The 25,197-nt window shown below is 38.1% G+C and overlaps 1 protein-coding gene across 5 annotated transcripts in view; it reads right to left on the bottom strand.

Moving 5' to 3' along the window:
- GULP1 (GULP PTB domain containing engulfment adaptor 1) overlaps positions 1-25,197 on the bottom strand; it is a 143,120-nt gene that overhangs the window by 9,275 nt on the left and 108,648 nt on the right. For 3 of the 5 annotated variants that reach the window (XM_005486942.4, XM_026793328.2, XM_005486941.4), the window contains 6 exons: positions 21,999-22,097; positions 19,730-19,867; positions 18,257-18,373; positions 17,784-17,876; positions 8,762-8,986; positions 5,791-5,929 (listed from right to left, as the gene is read on the bottom strand). In XM_005486942.4, coding sequence (XP_005486999.2) covers positions 5,791-5,929; positions 8,762-8,986; positions 17,784-17,876; positions 18,257-18,373; positions 19,730-19,867; positions 21,999-22,097 — 811 coding nt within the window. The remainder of the gene's footprint in view (positions 1-5,790; positions 5,930-8,761; positions 8,987-17,783; positions 17,877-18,256; positions 18,374-19,729; positions 19,868-21,998; positions 22,098-25,197) is intronic. The other 2 variants (XM_005486945.4, XM_005486944.4) reach the window with 1 other exon arrangement.

Below are 25,197 nucleotides of genomic sequence, written 5' to 3'. Positions count from 1 at the left end.
CACTTTCTCAGTACCAAAAGTTTCTCACTTTTTCTTAATTGCAGTTTACATTCTAGTGGTCAAAGGGAGGGTGATGTTTCTTGTTTTTGTCTGGTTAAGAAGAAACACCTCCAATACAATTGGAGTTCTTTTGGGTTCTTTTTTCGTATTAGACCAGTATAGTTCTTTATATCTGCCTGCTCAAATATTTTTTGGTTTTTCAGGTTTTGGGTGTTTTTTCCTCCTTCTTAGTAATAGATTTTTCTCTCCTACAGGTCGAAGTTCCATCTCTAAGCACATTTCCCATCTCACATTGGATTAAACTACAGCAGTTAAAAAAAAAATAGAACTGCTAACCAAACCGCACTGATTGCAGAATTTACAGAACCAAGTTCCTACAGCCTTGTCACTGGTGGAGAGAAAACCTGAACCACGAGGAGATATCCCCTCTCCTAACATTCATGGCTGCCTAGCAAGAAACTTGACAAGCACTTTACCTGCCTCAAAACAAATTTAGTTTTTGAGTGTGACGGTAAGGGGGGCAATTAACCCTGAAGTGACTGAGCAGTTCAGCACAAAATTCACCCTTAACACCTGAGGTTTGGGTGACAATTGACTACTGGAACCACTCCCCCCATTGCAGAATTCCCAGTCCTGTTATCAGTGGTGCAGCACCTGCCTACAGCTGGTTTGGTTTTGGCATCCTTACAGGCAGAATTTCACACCCGTGTTCTCTGGGCTCTTCAACAGTTATTGTGCATGTCAGTCTGTCAGGGCTTTGCCCTTATCAATTAGGTGTTATCAGGCTGCACAGCAGGCATTTTAAATTACTGGCAAGTACCAGAATGTGCTCCCACAATAAAGTACAGAAATTCCCATGATAAAGTACAGAAATTTGAGCAGAACTTGATTGATTACATATTTTAAAAAACTGTGGCTAAGCAGCTACAAACTGTCACACGGGACCAGGAAATGGCCCAGATAAGAGAGCCTTATTCCAAGAGTCCACTAGAGCCAGGAAGAAATCCAGTCTTTCCTGGCAAAGGCAGACCACCTGCGTGCAAGAGAGACTTGAACTCGGATAATCGAATGTAAAAATTAGGTTCTCTCTCATCCTTTGCCTCTTTCACAGCCAAAATGGGTCTGCTCCAGTATAACCAGTGTCCTGAAATGCTCTGATGCTCCCAGCAAATAACCTTCAGATGTGTAGCAGCTTGGAGTTGCAATCTAACCTCTACTGGGCAAAAAAGTGATTCTACTTTATAACCCTCAGCAGTCTATGGGTCATTGTGTAGGTCCATTTTCTTTCTTTTTACCTTTAAAAGGAGCTGACACTTTCTCTGTGGTCAGACAATTGAAAGCATACAGTTCCAACACCAGGGCTTAGCAAACATTGTACTGAATGTATTTAGGAAAAAACAGTGAAGGACAAAATGCCTGCATGTAATTTGTACTGAATCATGACTTCTGACTATTTTTAAAAGCAAGTATTTTGTACACTACTATGGCTATTATCTCATTCATGCCTTATTATTTGGCTTGTATTAATGAAAGCCCTTTTGAGCTCATTAGCAGGAGAAAAGCAGAAGTTTTAACTCCTTTAATGTGACTCCTTCCTTTAATGGGAAAGATTTCTGAATTTATACTGTATACAAAGCAGAATTTAAAACAACCAGAGTGTGACTTATTCCAAGTGACAGAGTCTAGTAAACCCTGCATAGAATCAAATTCAAAATAAAGAAGCATTACCTAACTGGGTTTCTGAGGAAAGCTATTACTTGGGGAATTATCTCTATCAAAACTTGCTATCCATTCCAGATGAAGAAGTTCACAGAACAACTGCTTTTCTGCATTTAAAGTTTGAGTGTTACAAGAGAGGCTGCACTGCTAAGAGTCAGGGAAGCACAAAGTTCCATGGAATACTTTCAGTAGCACTGTCATTATTTGCCTTGAGAGCAAAAGCTGAAGAACATGTGTAAAATGGAGAAATGTGAGGATTTCATCCCTGCAGGGCTGGGATATTCCTTGGGATATCCATAGGCTTACCCACCAATGTTCACTCCACTCATTATGGAGGAGGGACTCCTTTTTTGCACAGACGGGATAAAGTGGTAACTTTTCATTTCAGGCCATAGTATTTGCATGAAAATTAGCTATAACAAGAGTATCTTGTCTTGCACACTCCCCAAAATCACTGTACCATAGACAGGCATTTCTTTCTCCAATAAACAGCAACCAGGAAGCCTTTGAAAATTATCCTTTCAAACAGTTGAAATAATTTCCTTTCCCTTTCTCATTCCTTTCTGGATGGAAATAAATTCACAGGCTGCAAAATTGACCCACACATTCAAAAACCATGAAATGTTGATGTTTTAGATGCTCAGCTCAAACCACAGGATAACATGAACAAGTGATAAATTCTGGGACCTGACATTCAGGAGAACAAACAATACTGGAGAATAGCAACCTGCACTCTATGGTAAAATCAAAATTGGCAATTACTAAGCAAAAATACAAATATTTGGTTTTTCTGCTGCATTTCACATCCCAATCTCTATCTCAGCTCTCATCCAGGCTCACAGCTATGCTGATATATGCTTTGCCCAGATGGAGCAGCTGTGGTGACAAAAATGAATCACACTTAGAGATAAGCACCCAAAGAAATATTTGGAATAAACTGAGACAGGGAAATCCAGAAAGCATTTCATTTAGCTGCAGGCTATTTCATATTTTTTTTTCTTTGGAAATTATTACAGCCATTATTCTGACAAAATGCTCTTAAATATCTGCAGAAAAAGAGCACCTCGGAGCAGATTTCTGCATCTGCCAGTTGTGACCTTGGATTGTTCATGATGCATTTGTGTGAAATAAATACTGAACAACTCAGTAGAGAATAATCCTCTACAGTTCTTTTCTGAGATATGAAAATAATGCTGTACCAACAAGAAACCTAAGTTAATTCCTCCTTTAATGAAATAAAATTAATGAGCTAATTCTGACTATTCAGATAACTTATAAGAACTTACAACACCTTACTCCATGAGGAAGCAGCATGCAATCTCTAGCATTGCATTTTTGGTTGCATTTCACTATGTTGCAATTATTACCTAAAGAGTCAGCATGCATTTAACCAATCTGCAACTTCCTGCACAAAAGTTATGCCACTTTCTCCTTTAAATAGGTAAACCCCATTTGTTTGCTACTGCTGATGCAGCCAGTAGTGAGCAGACATTTACTGAGTAGCCCTGTTGGAACACTGCTGAATGTGTACTCAAAATCTCAAGATTTATTTTTTAAAGCCTAAATGCTTTGGAAATAGCTGTCTTTCCAAAAAAAAAAAAAAAAAAAAAAATTAAAAAAAGTCACCGTTGTTCTGCTCTGGTCTTAAAAGGCATCTTGAACTACATGCTGTGAGCTCAGCAAAGTCAGAGGTACCATTTATCACCCTACAACTGTTTTCCCTGTGAAATTATCAAGGGAAGAACTGGCAAGCAAAATTCTAACTCTGGGCATTTGTCATTACGGGAAGCTGAACTGTCATCCTGGTGCCAGAAATCATCTATGTAACTATTCCTTGGAAGAATGCAAAGTGCTTTGTATTTTTGCAGGTTTCCTACAAATGCCCACTCCTTTCTGGGGCATTGTTATTTTTGGCTGGCTTCTCAAACTGGCCAGTGGGTGAATAAGATGAACTTTGGCTTTTAAAAGCACATTTTGCTTGAGCAGCCCAAGTGCCCTGCCTGGCTAACAGGCTCCACTTAGGCAAAAGGAATAAAATAAGGTGATACTAACAAATAGATGGCAAACTCTCATCTTTCTCCTTCTTTACTATTGAATGTGAGAAAGGTGAAAGTTAACAAAATTATAAAATCCAAAAAAAGCACTTGGTACTTTCACCAAATCAACTCTGCTTGAGTGCAGTGATAAAGAAAGTAGAGATAGCAAGAGGAAAAGATTATCTAGAAAATACAGACTACAAACTTTTGCTCCTCTTGGTTGCCAGCCCTCTGACTTGTACTGGAGAAAGAAATGCCAGCTTGCTGGTTCTGGCAGCAGTGACACCACAAAGCAATGCATTATTGCACATTGCTACAGTAAGGGGGCATTCACAGCCTGAAAGAGCTTATGGGAGCTGAGCTTTCTCATCTGGGACAGTAAAGCCCTTGTTTGATGATAAAATATTCCTCTCATGTTTCAATGATGCTCTGAAACATGCCAAAAAGCATTAATAGCTCATGAATACAGTAATTTTCAACACAAAGTATCATGACACAGACTGAAAGAGCAGGGATCAAAAGTATAAAGACCATGATGGGCTTTGTAATCTCCCTGTGAAGTGGCATCTCTGAACTACATCATCTCAAAAAGTCAAATCAGTGAAGTGCAGAAGCAGCAATTACTTTAAACAATAAATACTGCTGTTAATAAGCAACTATTTTTTTCTTTCCCCTTATATTACAAATCCCATATAGCTGGAATTTTCAAGATCCTTCAAGACCTGAGTGCTGATTCCCACAAGATTTCTATGGAACTGGGCCACAATTTCGATGGAACTGAGGTAAGTCAAGAGGTAAAAAGTTAAAATCTAGACTATAATTCAAGTTAAGTTGCCATTCTTGAAGCTGTATATGCACATTTAGATCTATTTTATGGCACTGATAGTAAATACTATTTTCATACAATTTAAAACATAGTTATGACTATAATTGATAGATTTAAAATTCTGTCAGTATACCTTTTGAGAATCCCACAGAAATTCATTCATAATTTTAAAATATTCTCTTTTAAAAAACAGGGCTCTTTATTGAATTAAGAGACTGAACATTTACTTTCTCTTTAGAAGGTGGCAGACATTCCGAGCAATGGCACCAAGCAGTGCATCAGATATGGGCTTGGGGAGGGAAGACATTCACTGACTGAAGTTAGAAAATGCATTTTTGTTTTTGTGCACAGCTCCCATTCACAGCTGAAAATTCTCTAGAGGCATGCCCCAAAACAGCACAATCTCCTCAAATGTGTTCCATATGGTGGCAGGCAGTAACATTAACGTCCCTTATTCACTCTAAAACAGGCATCAGGAGCAGAAGACACACACACAGACCCATATTTCCACAACCTCTAACATCACTTGTGCATGCCCCACTCTCCTCTCCCCTCAAGGGATTTCCAAAGCTTTTAAAAAGACTTTCTGGACTCCAAAAAGATTTCCAGAATTCAAGAACCTTACCCTAAATGCTTTCAAGCCTTTGCAAAATAAAATTGCTGTTGCTAATAACCTTCTGAAAACCTTTTAGCAGTGGTTGGAGATCTGGAGAGGTTCATCAACTACAGCTAAACAAAGCTGTGCATGACACGAAAAGCAGTGTTGAAAACAGCATTCCAAGTCTCCTTGAGGAGTTTCTTCAGCCCTCCCTTGAGCATCACCATCACCATACTTACTCCACCTGCTGCCTTCCCCAGAAATGCAGGCTCTAGGTGCTAGAACCGTGGCTTGACAAGGAAAGAACTAACAGGAAGTTAAAGTATTCCTTGAAGTACAGAAAAGAGACTGTAAAAGAAAAGCCAAGTTAAAATCCCCAACCCAACTCCTTCCAAGTGTATATGTCACAGTTTCACAGCAAGTTTGTTTATAATGCAACTTGGCAGCAACATCAAGGACTTTGGGAGGATGGTATAAAGATGAAAAGGCATTAGTGAACGTGATTTACAAAAACTGCATTTGGCTTTTCATGCAAAACGTACGTAAACTTTAAAGATGCTTTATTAAAAAAATAATGTAATCAAAAGTAGGTCAGTTGTTACAAAACTTACTGATCTCTGTAGATCTACTGGGTACTGGAGGAGGCTGTGTGCCATTGCGAGTAGGTGTTGATGACTGAGGGGATATGGGAGAAAAGGGAACCATATCAAAGATGTCAGTGGAGGGTGATTTAGGTGTCACACTGCCTGCCTACAATAAGGACAATAAATATTAGGGCAATGTTTCACATGAAAAAGATCACAATACTGAATTTTTCAGCATGCAGATAAGAGTCACATTTTGAAAAGAAAAGTTAAAAAAAACCACCAGCATGCAAACCCCAGCTCCTGACACCAAGCAAATGGCATTTGCAGTACAGACTCTGACACATGCTAACACTCCCCAGTACAAAAGCAGCATTGCAATTTTTCCATTTTCAGTTGAAAATGTATCCCAGTTACACCTGACAAAGCTGTGAGAAGCAGCTCTCTTGCAGACATATGAGTGCAGACACCTTCATGAGACCCAGTCGAGGTAATATGGCAACAACAACGTGCTCTGCTCTGGAGAGCATAGAACCAAGTTCAAAGATATAATCCCAGTATTTTTTGGTTTACTAATCCTTCTTTACATGATCTCTTATTTGGCAGCTTAGCGAAACTGGTATGATCAAAGCTTTAAATGTGTTTTTCCACAAGTAATTATCTAAATGTGATATGCTGAATAGTAATACTCAAAATAAACCTGTTGTCCTGGAAGGTAAAACCGAAGAGATTTTATTCAAAACGCACAGGAATTTGGAAGGGTTAAAAAAAAATACTGGGCAAGCAAGAAACCCCAAATCCACCAATTACTACAGTTCTACAGCCATATTTGGGTTTGAATGGTTCATTCCTCCTGCCACCAGTCCACTACTTCAGGGCACAAGTGAGGCACAGTCAAGTTAAAATATACTGAACACTGAGGACAGAGGATGGAATAGATTAAAACTGAGACTGACAAGCTGAAGGCAAAACTAGTTTGCATGTTCATGTTATTGCTGAGACAATACAGAAACCCCCACACCCTGTGTATTAGAAAGGCCAGCCAGGCACAGCAAAAGCCTGCAGCTTTGAAACATGATTCAGTTTGCACAAACTATCCACGCAGAAATGTTGAAGCACAAGTTAAATTAGTCACATGGATCCTTTCATTCAGAATACACAAATATGATAACCTGGCAAGCAGGTTGGTACTGCTTGTCCATGAGAGTCACATGGTTGGATTCTTATTCTGGAATGCTGCTTTCCTCAGTGCCTGTGCTGCAGACCCACAGCTGCCCTTGGACAGCTCACATCACAGATCCCTAAGCCAAGTCTACAGGTGGCCCTGAACCACACTCTATCTCTCTATGGAGGTTCTCTGCAGTGCCTGCTGAGAAGGAATATTGATCCACAGCCTTCCTCTGAATGCACTGTTAAAATTTTGAGGAAAAAAACCCCAGGGCTCCCAAGTCCTACATCTCCTATTTCTTAGAACTTCTGTGATTCTTAGGAGTTTTGAATCCATATTTTAAATTTGTATTAATATTTTCAAATTGGATTAAGAGAGATCTGTAACTATTCAATATCTAAAACAACCTGGGGTATTTCTTCACTTTTCTTACTATACAGAAGCATAGCAAGAAAAAAAAATCTACATTTAACATACTGCTTTCATTTGCCTTTAAAAAAAAAAATCTCTCAGTCATTGCTATTCCCAATTATGACCATAGGTGAATCAACCTCATAAAAGAACCAGCGTTCAAGATTTTAACACATCCAAAACTCTGACTGTCCTCAACTTAAGTTACTATTGGCATTTCAAAGATCATGTGTTATGAAAAGATTTCAGTGCAGAGTTCAGACACCACAGGCTCCTGTTGGTGTCCATGGACCTTGCACTAACCCTGCAGAGAACCAGGATAATCCAGGTCTGGCAGATGGCTGGATGTCATCTGCTCCCACTCCAAGCAGGGCAATTGATGTGATGCACCCAAAATAAACACAATAAAGAAGCACAGCCCTTCCTTCATCCAAAATTGCTCTGATTATAGACGGGCTTTTGTCAGCATCAGGAAGGTGGGATCAGGTTTAGGGCATCAATAAATGCTTATATCAGCCTCCATTTCCATCAACATCCATGGGCAACCCTAGAATGACTTGGAGATCATATGTGCTAATGGAGAACCTTATTATTTGCTAAATGTTTATGGCTATCTAGAAGACAGATAAACAGCACTTATATTTAGTTATAAATGTGCCCTTCAGGCAAAAAATAGAACACCCAAACTTTAGACTCATTTCCCATTTACATTCAATGTTGTTGGAGTCACTTACTGGTCATTTTGATTCTAATGATACCGTTTAATTAAAACTGTAAGTGAATTAAGAAATGTGTATTTTGAATACATATGAGCACAAGAAGCATTTTTATTTAGTGAACACATGCAGAAAGCCAGGATGGTCGCTAAATAAAGCAAATATTCCTTGCCAATGGAAGAAAAGTTGAGAGTATAAGCACATTAATATGAAAAAGGAGGCAATATGCCCATTTCATATTTGAGAATAATTTTCAACATTCATTTTGCACAGTTTTTATAAAGTATTCTAAAAGTTATTTAATGGCTCATTGCTTTTCTATTAATTCCTGGGGGGAAGAAGCCCTTGCAGTTGGACCTCTAGAATTGTTTTGAATTGCTATTCTTCATATAAAAAAAACTTTAATAAAAGATTGACAGATAACAGAGATCATTAATTAATGGATTAATTTAAACATGTTGTAAAAGTAAGAATTTATGTTTTGAGAATGGGAAAGAAAAAGCGCTGTAGAAATAAAAGTAATTCTTCACAAATTCCGTATTTTAAGAGTACCCCTAGAGAATCTAAGATTCATCCTCCCTATCCCTTAGCCACTGTACAAAATGCACATTTTTAAAACAAGTTAATACACAACAGAGAACGAAAGAAAGCCAAAAATAAAAAAAAATCTAAAACTGAACAAGCTTTTGCTCAGCAAGATTACACGAGGTCTTGGGCAGCTGTATTCACTGGCAGGCTTTGGAAGACCACTTTTTGAAGGTGGTGGGATTAACAATCCAGGTGGCAGTCTAGAGTCAGGAGAACTCCTAGGAGTAAGCGTAATGGAAGAGATATCTAAACAAGGAGGTGAATCCTCATTGTTACACCAGAAAAAAGCAGAGGGTCTTTGAAACATATGTTCATCATTATCACACTTTATGTGCAGCAGCTGAAAAGGAATCACAGAAAGAGAAAACACTCTGAGGAACAGAACGTGGTAACATCAGGGAAAGAAGAATAAAAGAAACACATTTCATACTTCAAAAAAAGTTTGTCAGCAACTTGTTGTTCAGTGCTATAGTTACAAGATACAGAACTGGACAATATTTCAACAAAATATAAGGAAATGCCACATTAAGAGGTAATTCAATACCAGCTGGAACAAAGACAGCTTGATCCTTGATCATCACCAAATAAAATGAAGTCAGGCATCTTTCCAATAGTGTGTGTGTGTGAGATGGTAAGAAATGTCTAAATCCAACAAGGTATCAGCAATCTCTCACATCTGCACTTGTAAATTAGCAGTAGGCACAAGTGTGGGGAGAAGAGTTACTGTGCTGGTTAATGCACAGGTCAGACTTTTCTCTAACTGATTGAGGAAAAATCTACCATTTATATCCCACCAGTGCTGAAAGAGCAGCTCATTATTGAACTAAAATCTTCAGAGGACAGATTAATATTTGGATCTTAACAGGAGGGATTGCACACTCATGCAGAAAGTTCTTCTTGGCCACAGCCAGGAGTTCCACATGGAGAAGGCAGGCATGGCACCTGGGCTGGAGGTGTCCTAAACCCTAAAACTTAAACCCTAAGTTTGGTATCTTTGGGGGTCTAAAACCCTAAACCCAGTCCTGCTTAAACCCCTATGACTGGCCCAGGCTGATGCAGTGGCAGATGCAGTGGCAGATGCAGTGGCAGAGTGCAGCAAGAATTCTGAAGCTTGCCTTTGCTCCCTTGTAGTGTTACACAATGGATATGTCATGATTATTTCATCAGAAATTTGCATAACTCAATAGAGCAGGATTCAATTATTTTAAACTAATTTTTTTCAATGTTATGTAGAAAACAAAACATTTCACATCCTTTTAAAATGAGTCTCAGCTTCTTCCTTTACAGATTAACCTGGTTAATGGTATACGTGACTAAATGTAGTAACAATGCCATGCTTGAGAATTTCAAAACAACCCACAAAATTCCCTACTCAAAACATGCAATTCAGCATTAAAGAATCAAAAAAAAAATTTTCATCCCAACTTCAAACATTTCTATGCTGGAATTGTGAAATGGAGGGTTTGGAATGGTAATCAACTAAAAGAAATACAAAAACCTACAGGAGAGAATTCTGATTATTCTTTCAAGTGTATCACCAGACTACAGGTAGCAGAGTTGCAGTGCTACTGTGCATTACTGCCATGGAATCCTTGCTGCTGTACATAACTATGGGAAAAAACTCCAGCCCTCAAAATAATAAATGCTCAAAAAGATTAAACACAGTGTAATTAAGAAAGCCAAATACTCTCCCGAAATGCAAAACAGCAAAGAATAAGAATTTTTCACAAGAAGGCCTGGATGTCACATGAAAAATCATACAGAAAGCAGCAAAATGCACAAAGGACACCAAGCAGCAAAGCCATGAGGGTGATGAAACACATATCAAATCCAGACAATGGAAAAATTCAATACAAAACCAGAACATACAGCTCAGGTGTCATCTGAGCCCTGAACTGGAGCAGGCACAGGTCTCATAGTGACACTTAGGACACCACACACCCTATGGGGTGGCGAGCTTCCTACAGCACTTTTGAGAATGAACCAGCTCAGGACATGGATTTTCCCTGGGAATTTTTCATTTTGAGAGCAGCACAGAAACCCATCAGGTGCTGGGAGGGCTGCTCTGTGTCTCATCCCAGAGCTCAGAAGGACCTGCAAGGCTGATGGGCTTTCTGCTCACAGCCTCTGGAACCCACAGACACCACAGGGGCGGCAGGGAAGTGTATTCGACTATGGAAAACAGGGAATGCCTCAAGATGCACAAAGTGCAGGAGGAGAAAGGCAGAGACCCTTATTCTAAAGAATACAACCTGAAAAGGGTGTAGCGTCTGAAAATTAATATTCTTACACCAAATTAAAAAGGAAGGAAATATAGTAAAAATAATTAAATTGTCATTTCATACAGCAACTGTGTTTTATCTGAGGTTGCCACTCAGACCTGTAGTAATGGTGGGATGGATACAACATGTTCCAATTTGGGCCTTATTCCATTAACAACAAGAAATTATACTTAATGAAATTATCATACAAGTTCAGAGGACTTTGTCTCTTTTATGCTTAGATATAACTAAGTGCCAGCAAAGGATTTATTTCTGACTCATTCTGCTGAGAAGGGTGCTGAAGATGAGCTCTTGCGCTGCATCATATCAGAAAATGTAACGTGATTGAGGTTTTATTAACTGGAAAATCACTTCAAAATTGTTTTTTTTCACAAGGTGTCTCTAGATACTGATTGCAATCTCTGTGTCACAGTCACATAGCAATCACTTAAGTGGGAATTAGAAAAAAATTAGGAAATGGTTTTGTTCCTCTGGACATTCAAATTGGTAATACAGAACCACCACAGCAGGAAACTGCAGCAATATTCCAGGGAATGGTGAGCGGCCTTGAATGGAAAATTATGCATTTAGTCAAGAACCTGCTCATTTCCTGATATTTGGAACTACTAAGAACACTCACTAATCCATAACTTGCTAATTCATAAAATACTGTATAAGCATTAGCAGTTCCATTAATTAACTGCTAAATCTTCAGTTAACTTAGTACTTTTTCAGTGACATGAAATATGCCATAGGGAATTTCAAATCCATTTTCTTTAACGTTATAAATGCAGCAGAATTTTATACCCTCACGAAGAACTGCTCAAACATCTGAACACAGAGTATTATAAATCTAAACAAGCTGAAGAAAGGCAAAAAAACCATGTGCATTTTCCCACTTGGCAATCTTGGTGGAACAGGAATCAAGTGATATGCATAAACACATTCCAAAATGGTTTTTGAAATCTGCATACAGTTCCAATGTCTATCCTGGGGTTTTCCCGTGAGTGTGGTAAAGCTTTCCAATGAGGGTCACAACAAAACCTTGGAGAAAGGTTAATCAATCAGTGTCTTCAATGCTCTGCTTAAAACTCAAAGGGTTTTGCACCACCTCCATGTAGGAGTATGTATTCCACACTGCTTCTTTGGCAATAGTTACGGTGCATGGAAGAACACTGATCCTTCTGGGGCTGCTTCTCCCAACATTTTTCTCTTCCTGCTGCCCTCCAGTTCTGCCTCCCCCATGTTTCAGTGCTCTCCGGCAGCTTTGGGCAGCACTGGCAATGGGAACAGCAGCAAGTAAGACATGATGTGAGCCCACCGTGCCAGCGCTGTGCTGAGCTCTGGAGGCTGCAGTTACACAGCAGCAGCATCCAAAGCCTCCCAGGGACACAAACTGCAGCAGGGTCCCCACAGGCAGACAGCAGGATGAGAATCCAATGGTCCTCACATAATCAAGACCAAATGCAAAAAAGATCAGTGATTAAAGCATTGCCAAGCCACTGCAACAGATGAGAAGTAAACAACAGATACACAAGTCACAGAAACTTGAGCAGTGCGTGCAAAGGAGTGAGACAAAGGAAATGTTCCATGCCAACATTTCCCATGGCACATGGAAGCACAGCTCCAGAGGCAAACTAAGGAAACTCTTAGTTTGGGATTGCATGTCCTCGACAGAGCCACTCAGGACACCAAAAAAAAGTGATAGTTCCTGTTGCATAACACTTCTGCACTGGCAAACACACTCATCTGAGGGACTAACTTCTCTAAGTTCTAGGAGGACTGCTCAAAAGCATTGACCCGAATGCAGAAAACATGATCACTAAGCAGTTTATTATTTACTGAATGTGCTGAGCAAATGTAAATCTAATTAGCTACAATATCCTGAGAGAAAAAGAATGAAGATTGATAATTTGATGTTCAACTTTCACAGCGTATTTCATGCAAAAGTATTTCATTATACAATCCAGTTTTCTCTCTTTTATTTCCAGCTATGATCTCATTGCCTTAATGGCTTCTTTTATAGGTTCAGAAATAAATTTTATTTTTCCCATAGAGTTTATGAACTGACAGAAAAAACACCTAAATTAGATTGATGTTGATTTGGCCATATGGCTAGATTTAGAGCAGCTACAGAAAAATTTTCCTAGTGATACTAATAAACAAGCAAGGAGAGAATTCTGATGGCAATTGTATCCCTGAAAAGCAGAACTCAATTGCTGTCAATGGTTTTCATCCATTTACACACTGCAAAAATACAAGGGGTAGGTAATTGCATTATTCACACACATATTTTGCACCCATTTCACTCTGTCAGTATAATTTTAAAATATGTCCTCAAATAAACCCTTAGTTGGCCTGCAAAAAACCTGCAATACATGCAAGAATCATCCAAAAGGGAGTTTTACACTGAATTTCCCTTTGTACATACAAATCAAGTCTTTAACTTGCAGTGCTTATAAACTGGACAGAAAAAAGTCATCCCTAAATTTTTTAATTAATACTACTTTCAATTTTTATATTCAAGTGGGATTTTTTTCTGTTTTTTTTTTTTTTTTTTTAATAGAGCAACTGAGGACTCACAATAAACTCCCTAATACTCTAATTCTATCATTACTTAAAACATATTTAATTAAAACAATTAGTAACATATATTTCAGCTGGAAAGATGATCTCTCTTATGAAATTATCCACTCAAAATAGATTTGATATTGTGGTTAAAATGAAGCCTTAAGCTTACAATACACTGATTGCATTTCCTTCTCTTAGTTAGATCATGCATGGATTTTTGGATAGGTCATTAATTTGTACACATTTTGATGTGAAAGATCAGCAAATTAAGGTGTTGTAGTATTATGTTTTGCAAAAGAAAGTGTTTAACACTATTACCCAAGAAGTCAATATGTGAGCACAGGGCAAACTCCTTTTAGAGATGCAATTCTGTCAGCAAAGCCACACATTGCAGTCTAGCCTGGCATATCAAATTTTGTCAATAGTTTGTGAAACTACAGACAAAATGTTTTAAAAACCTTTTGGAAGTAAAAGAGGATCTGAATTTTTAAGTCTGGATAGTATTACATTTGATCCTGAGCAAATGCTTTTATTTCATATTTAGCTACAAACCTATTTTCAGTGACAAGAGGAAGTTAGAAAAGTTTATTTCAAATGACAGCCTGGATGTATCTGTTTAGAACTGAAGCACGTTGAAACAATTAATTTTTTTTAAATGTGCAGTGAACCAGATGCTTAAACCATACACATATTAAGTTATGCATCCACAGTTTAAAGATGCTCTCAACATTCTATTTTCTTTTGATACTGAAGTGAAAACAGGAAATGTAATCTGGTTCTGCTTGTGGGAAAACAATCTGTGAATCAGAAGACTGAGCTGTCAAAAAGAGCAGAATTGGCTTGCTTTAAAAAAAAAAAAGCGCCAAATAAAACCCAAGCCACACAAATCAAGGGTCAGTGATAGAATACAAAAAAAACCTGCTGCACTTCAAATTTCCTGAAGTGTTTTCTCCCTTCTCCATTTCATTCTGACAGGAAGACTAATGTGTCTAGAATGATGAATCAGTGCACCTCAGAAGCAGGAATAAAGAAATGACAGACTGGCACTGCAGGCAAACGGCACCATGGCTTCCCAGTGACTGCCAGGTGGGACAGGCATCCTCTCCTGGATCAGTGCCTTGCCATAGAAAGCATGGCAGGGACATCACGTGCTGGCTGTCAGCTGCAAACGTTGGGAGAGCACAAACAGCATGCAGAGCCAGACACAGAAAGGAAAGCACAAGCTGTGACAATCCAAGGTACTGTTTAAGCACAAACAGAAGCAACTTTTAACCATCTCTATCTGGCTTCTGAAACTCAACCTTTCTTTACAAACTGCTGTCATGCCACTTAAAGGCATGTGTTCTTTTATCACATAAGGTATCAAGGATCAAGGCTTAAATTTTCCTTTGACCACTGAACAATCCCTTCCCTAGGCCTCAGCATGCAGAAGAGCTGGACTGCCAGATAAGGAGCACCAGCCATAAAAGATTAAAAAATATAAATAAATCAAAATGCTTATTATGGCTAAGAAAAGCTTCAGAAAGCTGTTGTATGGCACTGGCATCCCTGCATGATTCAACAGTGTGATGTGAAAAATGCAAGAAAAATCTTACAGTTTAATAAATCTGTTCTAAATCACAAGGACAATTGTCATACTTCCACGGCATGCAATACCAAGAATATCTGCATGGAAGGAAGCTTTCCCCATCCACTCAAAAGTGCTTAGAAAGGGACTCAAACAAGGTATTATTCCCCACATTGGATATTCAGCTTCATTAAAGCTATTTAATTTCAGAAAATACTATCAGCATATCTGAAAAGTTTACTCTGACAACATAATCACAATATAGATCTGTTAGTTTAATTTTGAAGACAGAGCAGCAGCAGTACACAGATATTTTTAGTTTAAATTCAGAAAAGATCCATAATTATTTAGTTTAAAACTAAAGGTGATCTTTTTTCATTACAGAAATCATGTGGAAATAGGGGGAAAGAAATTGTTGGAACATTTCTTTTTTCTGATAGGAAACAAGACTTTGCAGAATCATACTTGAAATTATAGTTGAAGGAAAAGGGTAAAAAATTAATTGCAAGCCACAACAGGGAATCTATTGTCTTATGAATTGTTTGCAATTTTGTTCCTTCATACATATTTGTTGCTCACAAAGTAAAAAAGGAGATAGGTGCCATCACATTCACTGCTATTGCAGGCACAACAGCTGATAATCCTTTTAAAAATCCCTAAAAAATTATAGTTATATAAAATATAATAATTTATCTATAATAAATAATATATCTAATAAACATATTAATTTTCTTTATTAATGTGTATAAATGTAATATTTTTATCTTTTTTTCTGCACTTAAGTCACCAGCCCATTCCTTCATTCATTCTCAGCTTAAGAGCTGCACTGCCATGGAGTTCCTCCCACACCAGCTCAGTGAGAGCTCTGATTCATCATCTCCACAAGATCTGTTTAAAAGGACCTGCCTGAAAGCTGCCTCCTGGTGAGTGCCAAAGTCTATAGGGCTTGGTGGGAACAGCTGTGGGCCTGGAGTTGGGTAACACCTTTTCCTAAAAATGAGCTTGGCTTTGGTTGGTTGGTGTTGTTTCATTTTAATTTCTGGCTGTTGAGGACCATGCTCAGGGAAGGTCCAGCATCTCCAGGAGTACAGAGAGTTCCAACCCTCATCCATTTACAGAAATGTTTCATGTCAGAATGGATGCAGACGTTGAACAGGCTCTTAGGTGGCTCCTACTGCAATTTTAAACATTTGTGACATGAAATGTTTGGGGCTTTCATTTTCAAGATAAAGGAGTAAATAAAGCAATAAAATAAAATGGCAAATCAATAGCCAACAGTGATTATTGAAATGAATTAACTAATATAAACAATTATCAATATCCTATAGTTTTGTTGCAGCACAAGTGCTTTTTAAAAATATGCCTATTCACTGTACCAATAGTAATTAACAATAAAACACCTTACAAGGAGAGAGTTTACAAGTGGCCATCAAATTAACAAATTTAGATCCTAACTCTTTAATATGGAATGCAACACCATTTTCGTAAAAGACACCAAAAATCACAAACTACTGGATATTTTTGGGGCACTGTTATTAATTTTCTTTCATTTTTTTGCTTAATGAAATTACAAAGTTCTTTAACTTAAATGAAAGAAAATAATTACTTGCAATGCATTTAAGAGCCTATTTATTTGCATTCAAATATACATTTAGTTATTATACTCATAAATAAAAACAAACTGCCATCTCAATTGAGGAAAATAAAAGATGCAAGAATTTACTAACTTGATATTAAATTTAGCATTAAAATTGATTACCTATCACTGAATGCTTCATAAGTGAGAAGACATTCATAATTTAAAATGTTCACTGTGGAGGCTACACAGTATTTATAATTTATGGTGCTTTCTCCTCTAAGTAGATTTCAGTAAAATGAAATGTCAGTCCCTCATGGGAACCAGCGTCTCATCAACATAAAGAGTGTACAGACACTGCTGAGAAACTGTCAGCACCACTGCACACATGCCTTTACCCTGCCCACATCTTTGAACACCCATTTAAGGGGAAATGGTGAACATTCAAGGCAGGAACAAGGCAGTCCAAAATGCACAGCTGAAAAGCAGTTCCTCCTGTGAGATTCTGTCACACCCACATTAGGAACGTGGATTTATTTTGCTAGCTGCCTAAAGCTGGACAGATGGAACTCTCTTGTGAGAGGAGGGGAGTCATGAGGACCAGTCTGCAGTGCAACCTGCATTGCTGGAGGCCCTGCCTAGGTGTTAGGAAGTGCCAGCCAGCAATTTAAACAAGCTTCTGTCCTGATCATCCACAGGAACTGCAGAGCAGTTGGGATTCCCAGCAAGGAACCCACCCTTGCTCCTCTTTCCTGACCACCCAGCATTAGCTGCCAAGACCTAAGGACTCCCTGGCAGGCAGGCTGTCACCGCAGGTGACCATGTGCTTGTGACAAAGGTGTGAGGAACTCCCAAGCAGCTCCTTTCAGTGCAGAGTTTTTTACCCTCAGCTGGCACATTCAGCTCTCTACTCGAGTGAGCATTTACTGTCCTCAGGCAGCAACAAATAGGTATGGAAGAGGCACAGCTGCACTGACTGCAATTTGCACTTTGCTGGCTCGTCCCTCTGTCATTGTTAGTGACACTGCCCTTCAGCACACGTGCTGCTTGATCACTGCATGCTAATGGCAATCTCTGGGAACAGCAGGGATGCTCAGAATGATCATCAAGTGATTATAAATACAGAGTGACCCCAGACACAAGAGTTATGTCAGGTACTTACTGGAGACGCGTGCACTTGTGTTATCCTTAACTGGTTTTCCAAATCTTGAACTTTATTTTTCAGTTCTGCATTTTCAGTTTCTAATTCTTGAATCTACAAAGCAAGTGGTTATTCAACAGCTATTGGGATAGTCATGGATTTCAACAACAGCATCCACTAAACATAAGTTTCATCAGAGACCTGGTGATTTAGAATCAAGCTTTAACTCTTTATCTGACTATAAAACATTTTCAGTATCCTCCATATTTCAAACTTTGTTTTCCACATCCTTGGAGGACAGCAAAACATGAAATATTTTTTAACAGATTTTTTTTCAGTATTTTTTTTTTACCTTCGCAATCTGAGAATAATGCTGGAAATTATGCTTCCATAAAAAGCAGCAGCATGTACTTTTATCTCTTAGAAAGAGCTAATACAAATACAGCAGCATGTACTTTTATCTCTTAGAGAGAACAAAAAAGTTCAGAACTTACTCTTTTCTGTAAACCTGCAATTTGTTTCCTTGTTTCAACATCTTTTCCTCCGGATTCCAGAAATTTCCTGTAAGCTAAGTCAAATGCTTGACCAATTGTTAAAGTTATCTCTTCTGCCTTTACATAAAACATAAGACTGAAATTAGTAAATTAGGAATATTTGCTGGAGCTCCTTTCATTTCAGAATATCACAAAATAATTTATACCATGCATCATATCCAAATGCTTTGCCCCATCCACCATGAAGCCAAGGCTACAAAGGAGCATCACAAGCACCCTTCAGCAAAATACCTTAGCAAAATGCTATGAAAGCATTTTGAATGCAAAAATATGTAAAATGAACGTAAAAATACTTCGGATAAGAAAGGAGATTTATCAGTAGAAATTATGTCCTCAATTTCCATAAAAACAGACACCATAGTGCACAATGGCTTTTCCTGATGATTTCTGAAGCATTTACAGCCTGTTCAATCATGAAATTAAGTCTTTTAGATTTAATGAAATAATGTTTTCATGCCAATGGATATTTTGACCCCTATTGATTTTAAATCTGGATTTCAACACTTATTTTTGTGAATACCATAAAAGCTCACTCAGGATACTGCAGACAATTATTTAACTGCCCAATCATTTCCAACTACAAATATCCAGAAAAATAGCCCACAGATATTGCATTTGTAGGTGCAAAGTATAATAATTTACTAGTTCTATGCTGATTCATATCCTATGTTATGATGTGTTTATACAGTCAGCACAGAATATGTCTGTCAAAAATGATGGGGGTAAAATAAGCCTACAGGAAACTGCTGAAGGACACCAAGGTTTCAGAAACAAGTGATTCCAAAGCAGGACCAATAAAAGGTAAACATATGGATACACCATTTGCTTAGAACTTTAGCAGAGAAAGTAAATAGACTCTCAGACACCAGAGAATGTCTGTTCTTGGTGCAATGACTCATCTGGGAGTGCTTTGTGTTGTTAAACTTGAGAGATGTGGCAGTGAAAGTGGTGGATAAAGAAGGGAGAACCTCACTGTGATAAAATAATAAAAAACCCAAAAAAAGAAACAACACACAAAAACACCAACACTAAAACCAGAGACTGACACATGAGCAGAAAAGCCTGCAAGGGTATCTCAGCCCCAGAGCTGCAGTAATCTTTGCAAACAGCTGTGCAAACATCTCAGCCTGGTGGGATGCAAAGCCTGTTCTCCAAGAGTATTGCAGATGCTTCCCCCAGGATGTTGAGCTGGGCAGTAAGAGAAAGTATCCCAGAAAACCACCTCAGATCACTGAAGTAAGGGACTTTTCCTTAATTTAATGCATCTAAGTTGCAAGACACCATAGTGGCATGAAAAGCTGTGTCCCAGTTAAAAGGCAGGCTGTCTCCTGTTGACCATTCCTCCCTCACTCCAAGGCAGAGCCAGGAGCAGCTCAGTGCCCTCGAGCCCTGCAGAGCACCCCGGGTACTTACACACTTTTCACTGTCAAACACATAGCACAGGTGCTTATTGGATTCTGAGTCTTTGCAGATGAAAGTGAATATTCTCTTGTCAGTTTTGTCATCTGCACAAAAGGATATCCTGTGGAGCTGACAGTTGTGCTGGACCTCCTGCAAACAGACAGATTGGTAATTTCAAAGAAATTCCAGCACTCACAGGATAAAGATGCACAAAGGAAAGATCTGGATTTCCTCATAAGAGCAGGCAAGCTTCACTAATGTTTTTGAATGCCTCTCATTACACATGAGAGCACCCAGAAATGGACTTAATGCATAACAGAAGTTAGCAAACTCATCTAAAAACTACTCCTGATTTTACTGAATGTAAACAGGAAGTTTATTTGGACAGCATTTATCTGGAAGTGTTTATTTGGAGAGTAATTTCTGTTCTAGAAAACTGATTTTACTGTTGCTTTGCATACCTCTGCAATTTATTTAGGGCCTGATTATGTAAAATCATCATTTTTCCAGGTGCACAAGATCTTTAGATTTCATCATCTCCCAAGATTTGTTAAAATGATTTACTGAAATGAGTCCTTTGCTACATTAAATAGAGAAAACAGAAATGACTTTGCTAACCAAGCAAAGAGAAATAAATCTGACACACAAATACTTGTTTACTTGAGGTGCCACATAAGCAGCTTTTAAGCATTATTATTTGTATACTTTTGCTACTGTATCTAATTTCCCATTAAAAAACAATTTCCAGCCATTTAAAAAGTTGCAATGGCAACCTGCTCTTCAGTTGCAAGAGCTTGACAAGACTGAAATAAATAATCTCAGCTAGTTTTTTTGTTGTTTTTCTTCAACAAGTCTCTTCTTGGTATTTTATTTTATTTGGCTTATTACATGGGAAAGCAGTATTTGCTTTAAAGGAAAATATGTCTTTTAGACGTGAACTACTGTCTGTTAAAAAACATGCAGCACTGGGGTTCCCAGCTTGCTGTGAGCCCATAAACAAGGCCATGCCCTCTTTGCAGACACCCACATAGCCAAAAAATGCATCCTATGGGCAATCTTTTCCCCTTGCCCCAAGTGAGTTCATTTTCTCAGTCTTTACAGCTGTTCTGAGTATTCAATTTCTGCCATGTCCCAAATCCCTGTCCTGTAGCTCTTGAGCACACAGAAATAACAAGAAGTGCTTTCCCCACCACTGCGATGTTTACAGACCCATACAATTATTTTATATCATTAAAGGACAGAATCACTTTTCTATAATCCTTTTTTTGAGGGCTAAGTATAGAATCAGGTCCTGATATATAAGCTGTGCTCCTGTTCCTACTGCCATTAATAGTTGCTGTCTGACTAAAACCCAATATTCCTACTCAAGTGCTTTGTTTGAAAAACACACTGCAAAAAAGACTTTAATTAGTGCTGATAACATGAAATTGAACTTCCTAAAGCATTTATAAACCATGCAAAAAGAAGGAAAACTCAATTGAAATTTACATGGAGCTACAAGAAACGAAGTGGGGGAGATAAAAAGACTGCTCACAGTTGATTACTACTTGAGTTGTAATAACAACATTGCTAAGAGATCAGAATGTTCCCACTCCCCCAGGAACATATATCCCACAGATTTCTGCTAATCTCTGCAGGAGGCCTAAGATCTTTTGGCATTTCAAACTGTTATTTTAAAACAGTTTTTGCCAGGATTTGGGGTTTTCCTTATGCCCTACTGCACAGGGAAAATGCAAAAACTCCAATTAAAGTTGACATGGATATTTCTTATTCACTCTGCCTGTGTGTGAGCTGTTGAGTTCTGGTTGTGTGAAGAGTCTGAAGCAAAAATGAGCTGCAAGCTTTGAACTACAGCTACCATTTGAGAAAAGGCATTGCCACTGCCTGCATGCAGCAATTACTCCACTATTAAGAAGTAGGAACAAAAGAATCTTCCAAATTCAATATTCAACATATATATGGAAGGGTTTTTATCATATGCAGAGTTAATTATTTAGGTCATTGTTTTCATCCTCTCCAAAGTTTAAAAGTTCTGCTGTAAAAGGATTAAAAAAATTGAATGCCACATCAGCTACAGCGTGCTTTCACGACTATCATGTACCTGCCTGTGAAGATGTCACCCAGGTATTGCAACAAAATATGGTATTTTCAAAGACTTTTTTCCATCAACAAAATGGCTTTTGTTATAATACTTTAAAAAATACAAACCAATGAAAACCTTAAAACCAGAGAAAAAAATATTTACTAGTTTAGCATGAAAATGCCCATGTAAGTTTCTTACCTTGGTTTTTGGATCTAGAATTTTTACACCATAGATTGAGATTTGTAACTCAACTTTGGGTGTCTTCTGGCCTTCAGATTTCTTGATATGTCTTGCAAACTGAAACAAAAAAAGCACAACAGCAATCACATCGATATAAGGTTTATTTGTTTTTATTAATTCTCATTTTCTCTCAACTCCCTCCACCTGAAGTTGTTTCCTTCCTTCTTCAATAAGCTTCCCATTAACAACACCAACTATTCCAAGAGTCTCAGTTGGGCATAGAGCAGCATTTCTAACTGCACACTTACAGAATGTTCCTAAAATTCAGGAATAAGCATTTTAAAATTACTTAGCATGTTCCCCTGAAACTTTTATCTGTTTCTTATGCACTTAATTGAAGATTTTGCATACTTCAAATACTTGTCACTCCAATACTTGTGCAGAAAGGAGTATCTGGAAGTACCCCACAAGATATTCCATCAGTTGTTTTAAATGGGGTCAGTTTGAAAGCACTACAGTTGCCAACGCCTAAGAAGTACTAGATGTATTTCATTCTCAGAATTTATTTGCCTGCAGCCCACTAGATGGTGGCTAGGCAGCATTTTATATGACTGGGTTAGGTAATAATTTCTATCCAATACACTTTCCATCCTTACCTTTCACTCTTTCTCTCGTGAACACTGCCTATAAAATCAGCACAGTATCTCAAATTTACCCCTGCATGACAGTTCAGAAGTGCCCTAAATTTGGGTATGTGATTGCTCCATATTTTTCTCTGTTGCCAGAGTAAATTGTTGCCCTTTTACTCCCAAGTCTTTGACAGCTTGGAATGGCATTTTCGAATGCATAAATAAGGTGGAGATCCACTAATGGCCAGAAGGTGGAGTCTCTGCTTCAGAGCTCTATGTTTGAACACAGCCATCTTCAACATTCCCATTCCAGAATAAACTGGGTGTGTAACCCCCACCAGCACAAATGCTCTGTATCAGAAGCCAGTTTGGACAATGGCTTTCAGTGCCATCAAGATTTCAGGGTGCCACCAAGGGTGCTGTCCCATCAGACACAAGCCTGAATTGCCTTGTGACTGTGAGGTGCTCAGCTGTAGCCAACTGACACCTCTCCCAGGAATCCTTCCAATCTCTGATTACCATTATTTTTTTATTTAAGTGATAGTTCAGGGTTTGGATTTTCGCTCTGATCTTTTTCCAACCAGTACTTGCAAAATTTTCCCATAACACAAGTGCTTTACACAACATGACTGTTAATCTCTTATTTCATTTTGCTTACAGGCAGCTTCATTCATGGCAAATTATTAACTGGTTTGCAGAACCACCCCAAAAGCACAAAATGAACCTGTTTTTCCCTTCTTGACAATTTTATTCCTCATTTGGAAGGCATACTTATTGAACTTTTGATAGCTGAACATTAATTTATAATTTATCCTATTCACACAGAATTTAGGACTTACTCAGACACTTCATTACTGATTATTGCACCCCAATGGTTGATAACTATCACACACTTGGTAAAACAAACAGCACCCTCCCACCTCAAAAACCCCAAACAACTATCCCCCATCTAAACTACTCTGTGCCATTCTCAAAACCAACTCTTAAACACCTATTTTGCATATAAACATCTAGAAAGCCTACAGTCACTGGACAAGTACTTCATAAAATATAAAGTATTTTATATTTCATACAGGACAACTTGTGAACACCAATTAGTTGAAAGTCAAGAAAATATAATTTCCAGTCCTGCTTCTTCAGCATCATGTGTACGCCTCTTGCAACACATCCTTTTCCCATCTGCAAATTTAACTTCAAGCCCATGTCTTGCTACATACACTTTTAATAGACATTAATCCCTGTATTTATTAAGATACCATTCCATATGCATATCTTAATTTTTTAAAATCAATTTATAGAAAATAAAATTAAAAATTGTAACTGCTGGTTTACAGCATTTTGTCCAATGGCATCTGTTGACTTTAAAGAACAATTAAAATTCACTACAGAGATAAAATATGTTTTATTTAATAAAAATCACTCATTAAACCACACAAAATCTCTCCTAAATTTTATACTGCAAATTTAGCCTTTAGTCTGTGCTTAAAGAAGAAAAAAATAGGGCAACCATTGCTTTATTTGCCCAGATATTTTTTTCCCCCCAAGACAAATACAAAAGTTGGAGTGTCGTTAGATAATTTTCAGACCATGGATTTATTCCTCAGCTGCATGCACCAGCTTTCCTCTCTGAGTTGTAATTTCCTGATGTCCCTTCAGAGGGTGGGACCTGAAGCACATGTGTGATCCCTTTTCTCAGTACTCTGCACTTTGCCAGGTTAAATTGAATGACTACAAAATCCAAAAATCAGCCAGACAGTCTGGACATCTCAATTCCAATGCACTCGATGGTGCCCAGGAAGACACCCATGGAACAGATAACCCTGGGGCAAAACTCATGCTGAAACAGCCTGGAACTCCAGCAAATCCTGACCTTTTGGAAATGTCCCTTTGCAAACAAGTGATGCACAAGAATTTCTGTGCAGCAGTTAAGAAAAAGCACAAATACTGTTTGATTTTACTGCGTTAAACTCATGGTATATATTGAGAATGATGATGGAATGCTTGATTTTCCAACAGCAACCATCTCAGAGTCTAAAACAACAGCTACAACATGAAAAAGTTGCAGTTTTTAAAGAAGTTTTAAAGAAAAAGGTTTTAAAGTAAGTGATGTGAATAGCTTGCACAAGTTTTAGAACAGCTGGCCAAAGCTCGCTCCAAGTAGTCAAGAAGACTTACAACACTGAGGAAGTTCCAGAAGGCAGTTCTGTGCCAATTTCAAAAAAAAAGGGTGAACAAACTGACTCTACCATGTCTTCACTCTCAAAAAGCAGAAATACAGTTCAATAACTAGATAATTCAAGTAAGATTAAATTAGTGATCAATATATTTCAAAAAATGCAGCTTGTCCAAGTAGAAAAAGCATCTGCATTTTTATGCCACTTATATTTAAACAAGTGAAGCAACAGAAAGAAAGTATGAGTTAAGTTAGTTACATTAGTCTCCAGATGTAGTTATAAACAGGAAATTGTCATTGGGAAGATATGTTTCTAATGTATTCCAGCAGGGTTTATTTCTTAAGCATGACATTATTGAACAATGACCAGGAGAAAAAAAAAAAAGCTGATAAAATCTGCAAGCAGAGAAAATGA

The sequence above is a fragment of the Zonotrichia albicollis genome, chromosome 10, assembly GCF_047830755.1.
Source record: "Zonotrichia albicollis isolate bZonAlb1 chromosome 10, bZonAlb1.hap1, whole genome shotgun sequence".
Lineage (NCBI taxonomy): Eukaryota > Metazoa > Chordata > Aves > Passeriformes > Passerellidae > Zonotrichia > Zonotrichia albicollis.
This window is presented reverse-complemented; position numbering and strand designations above follow the sequence as displayed.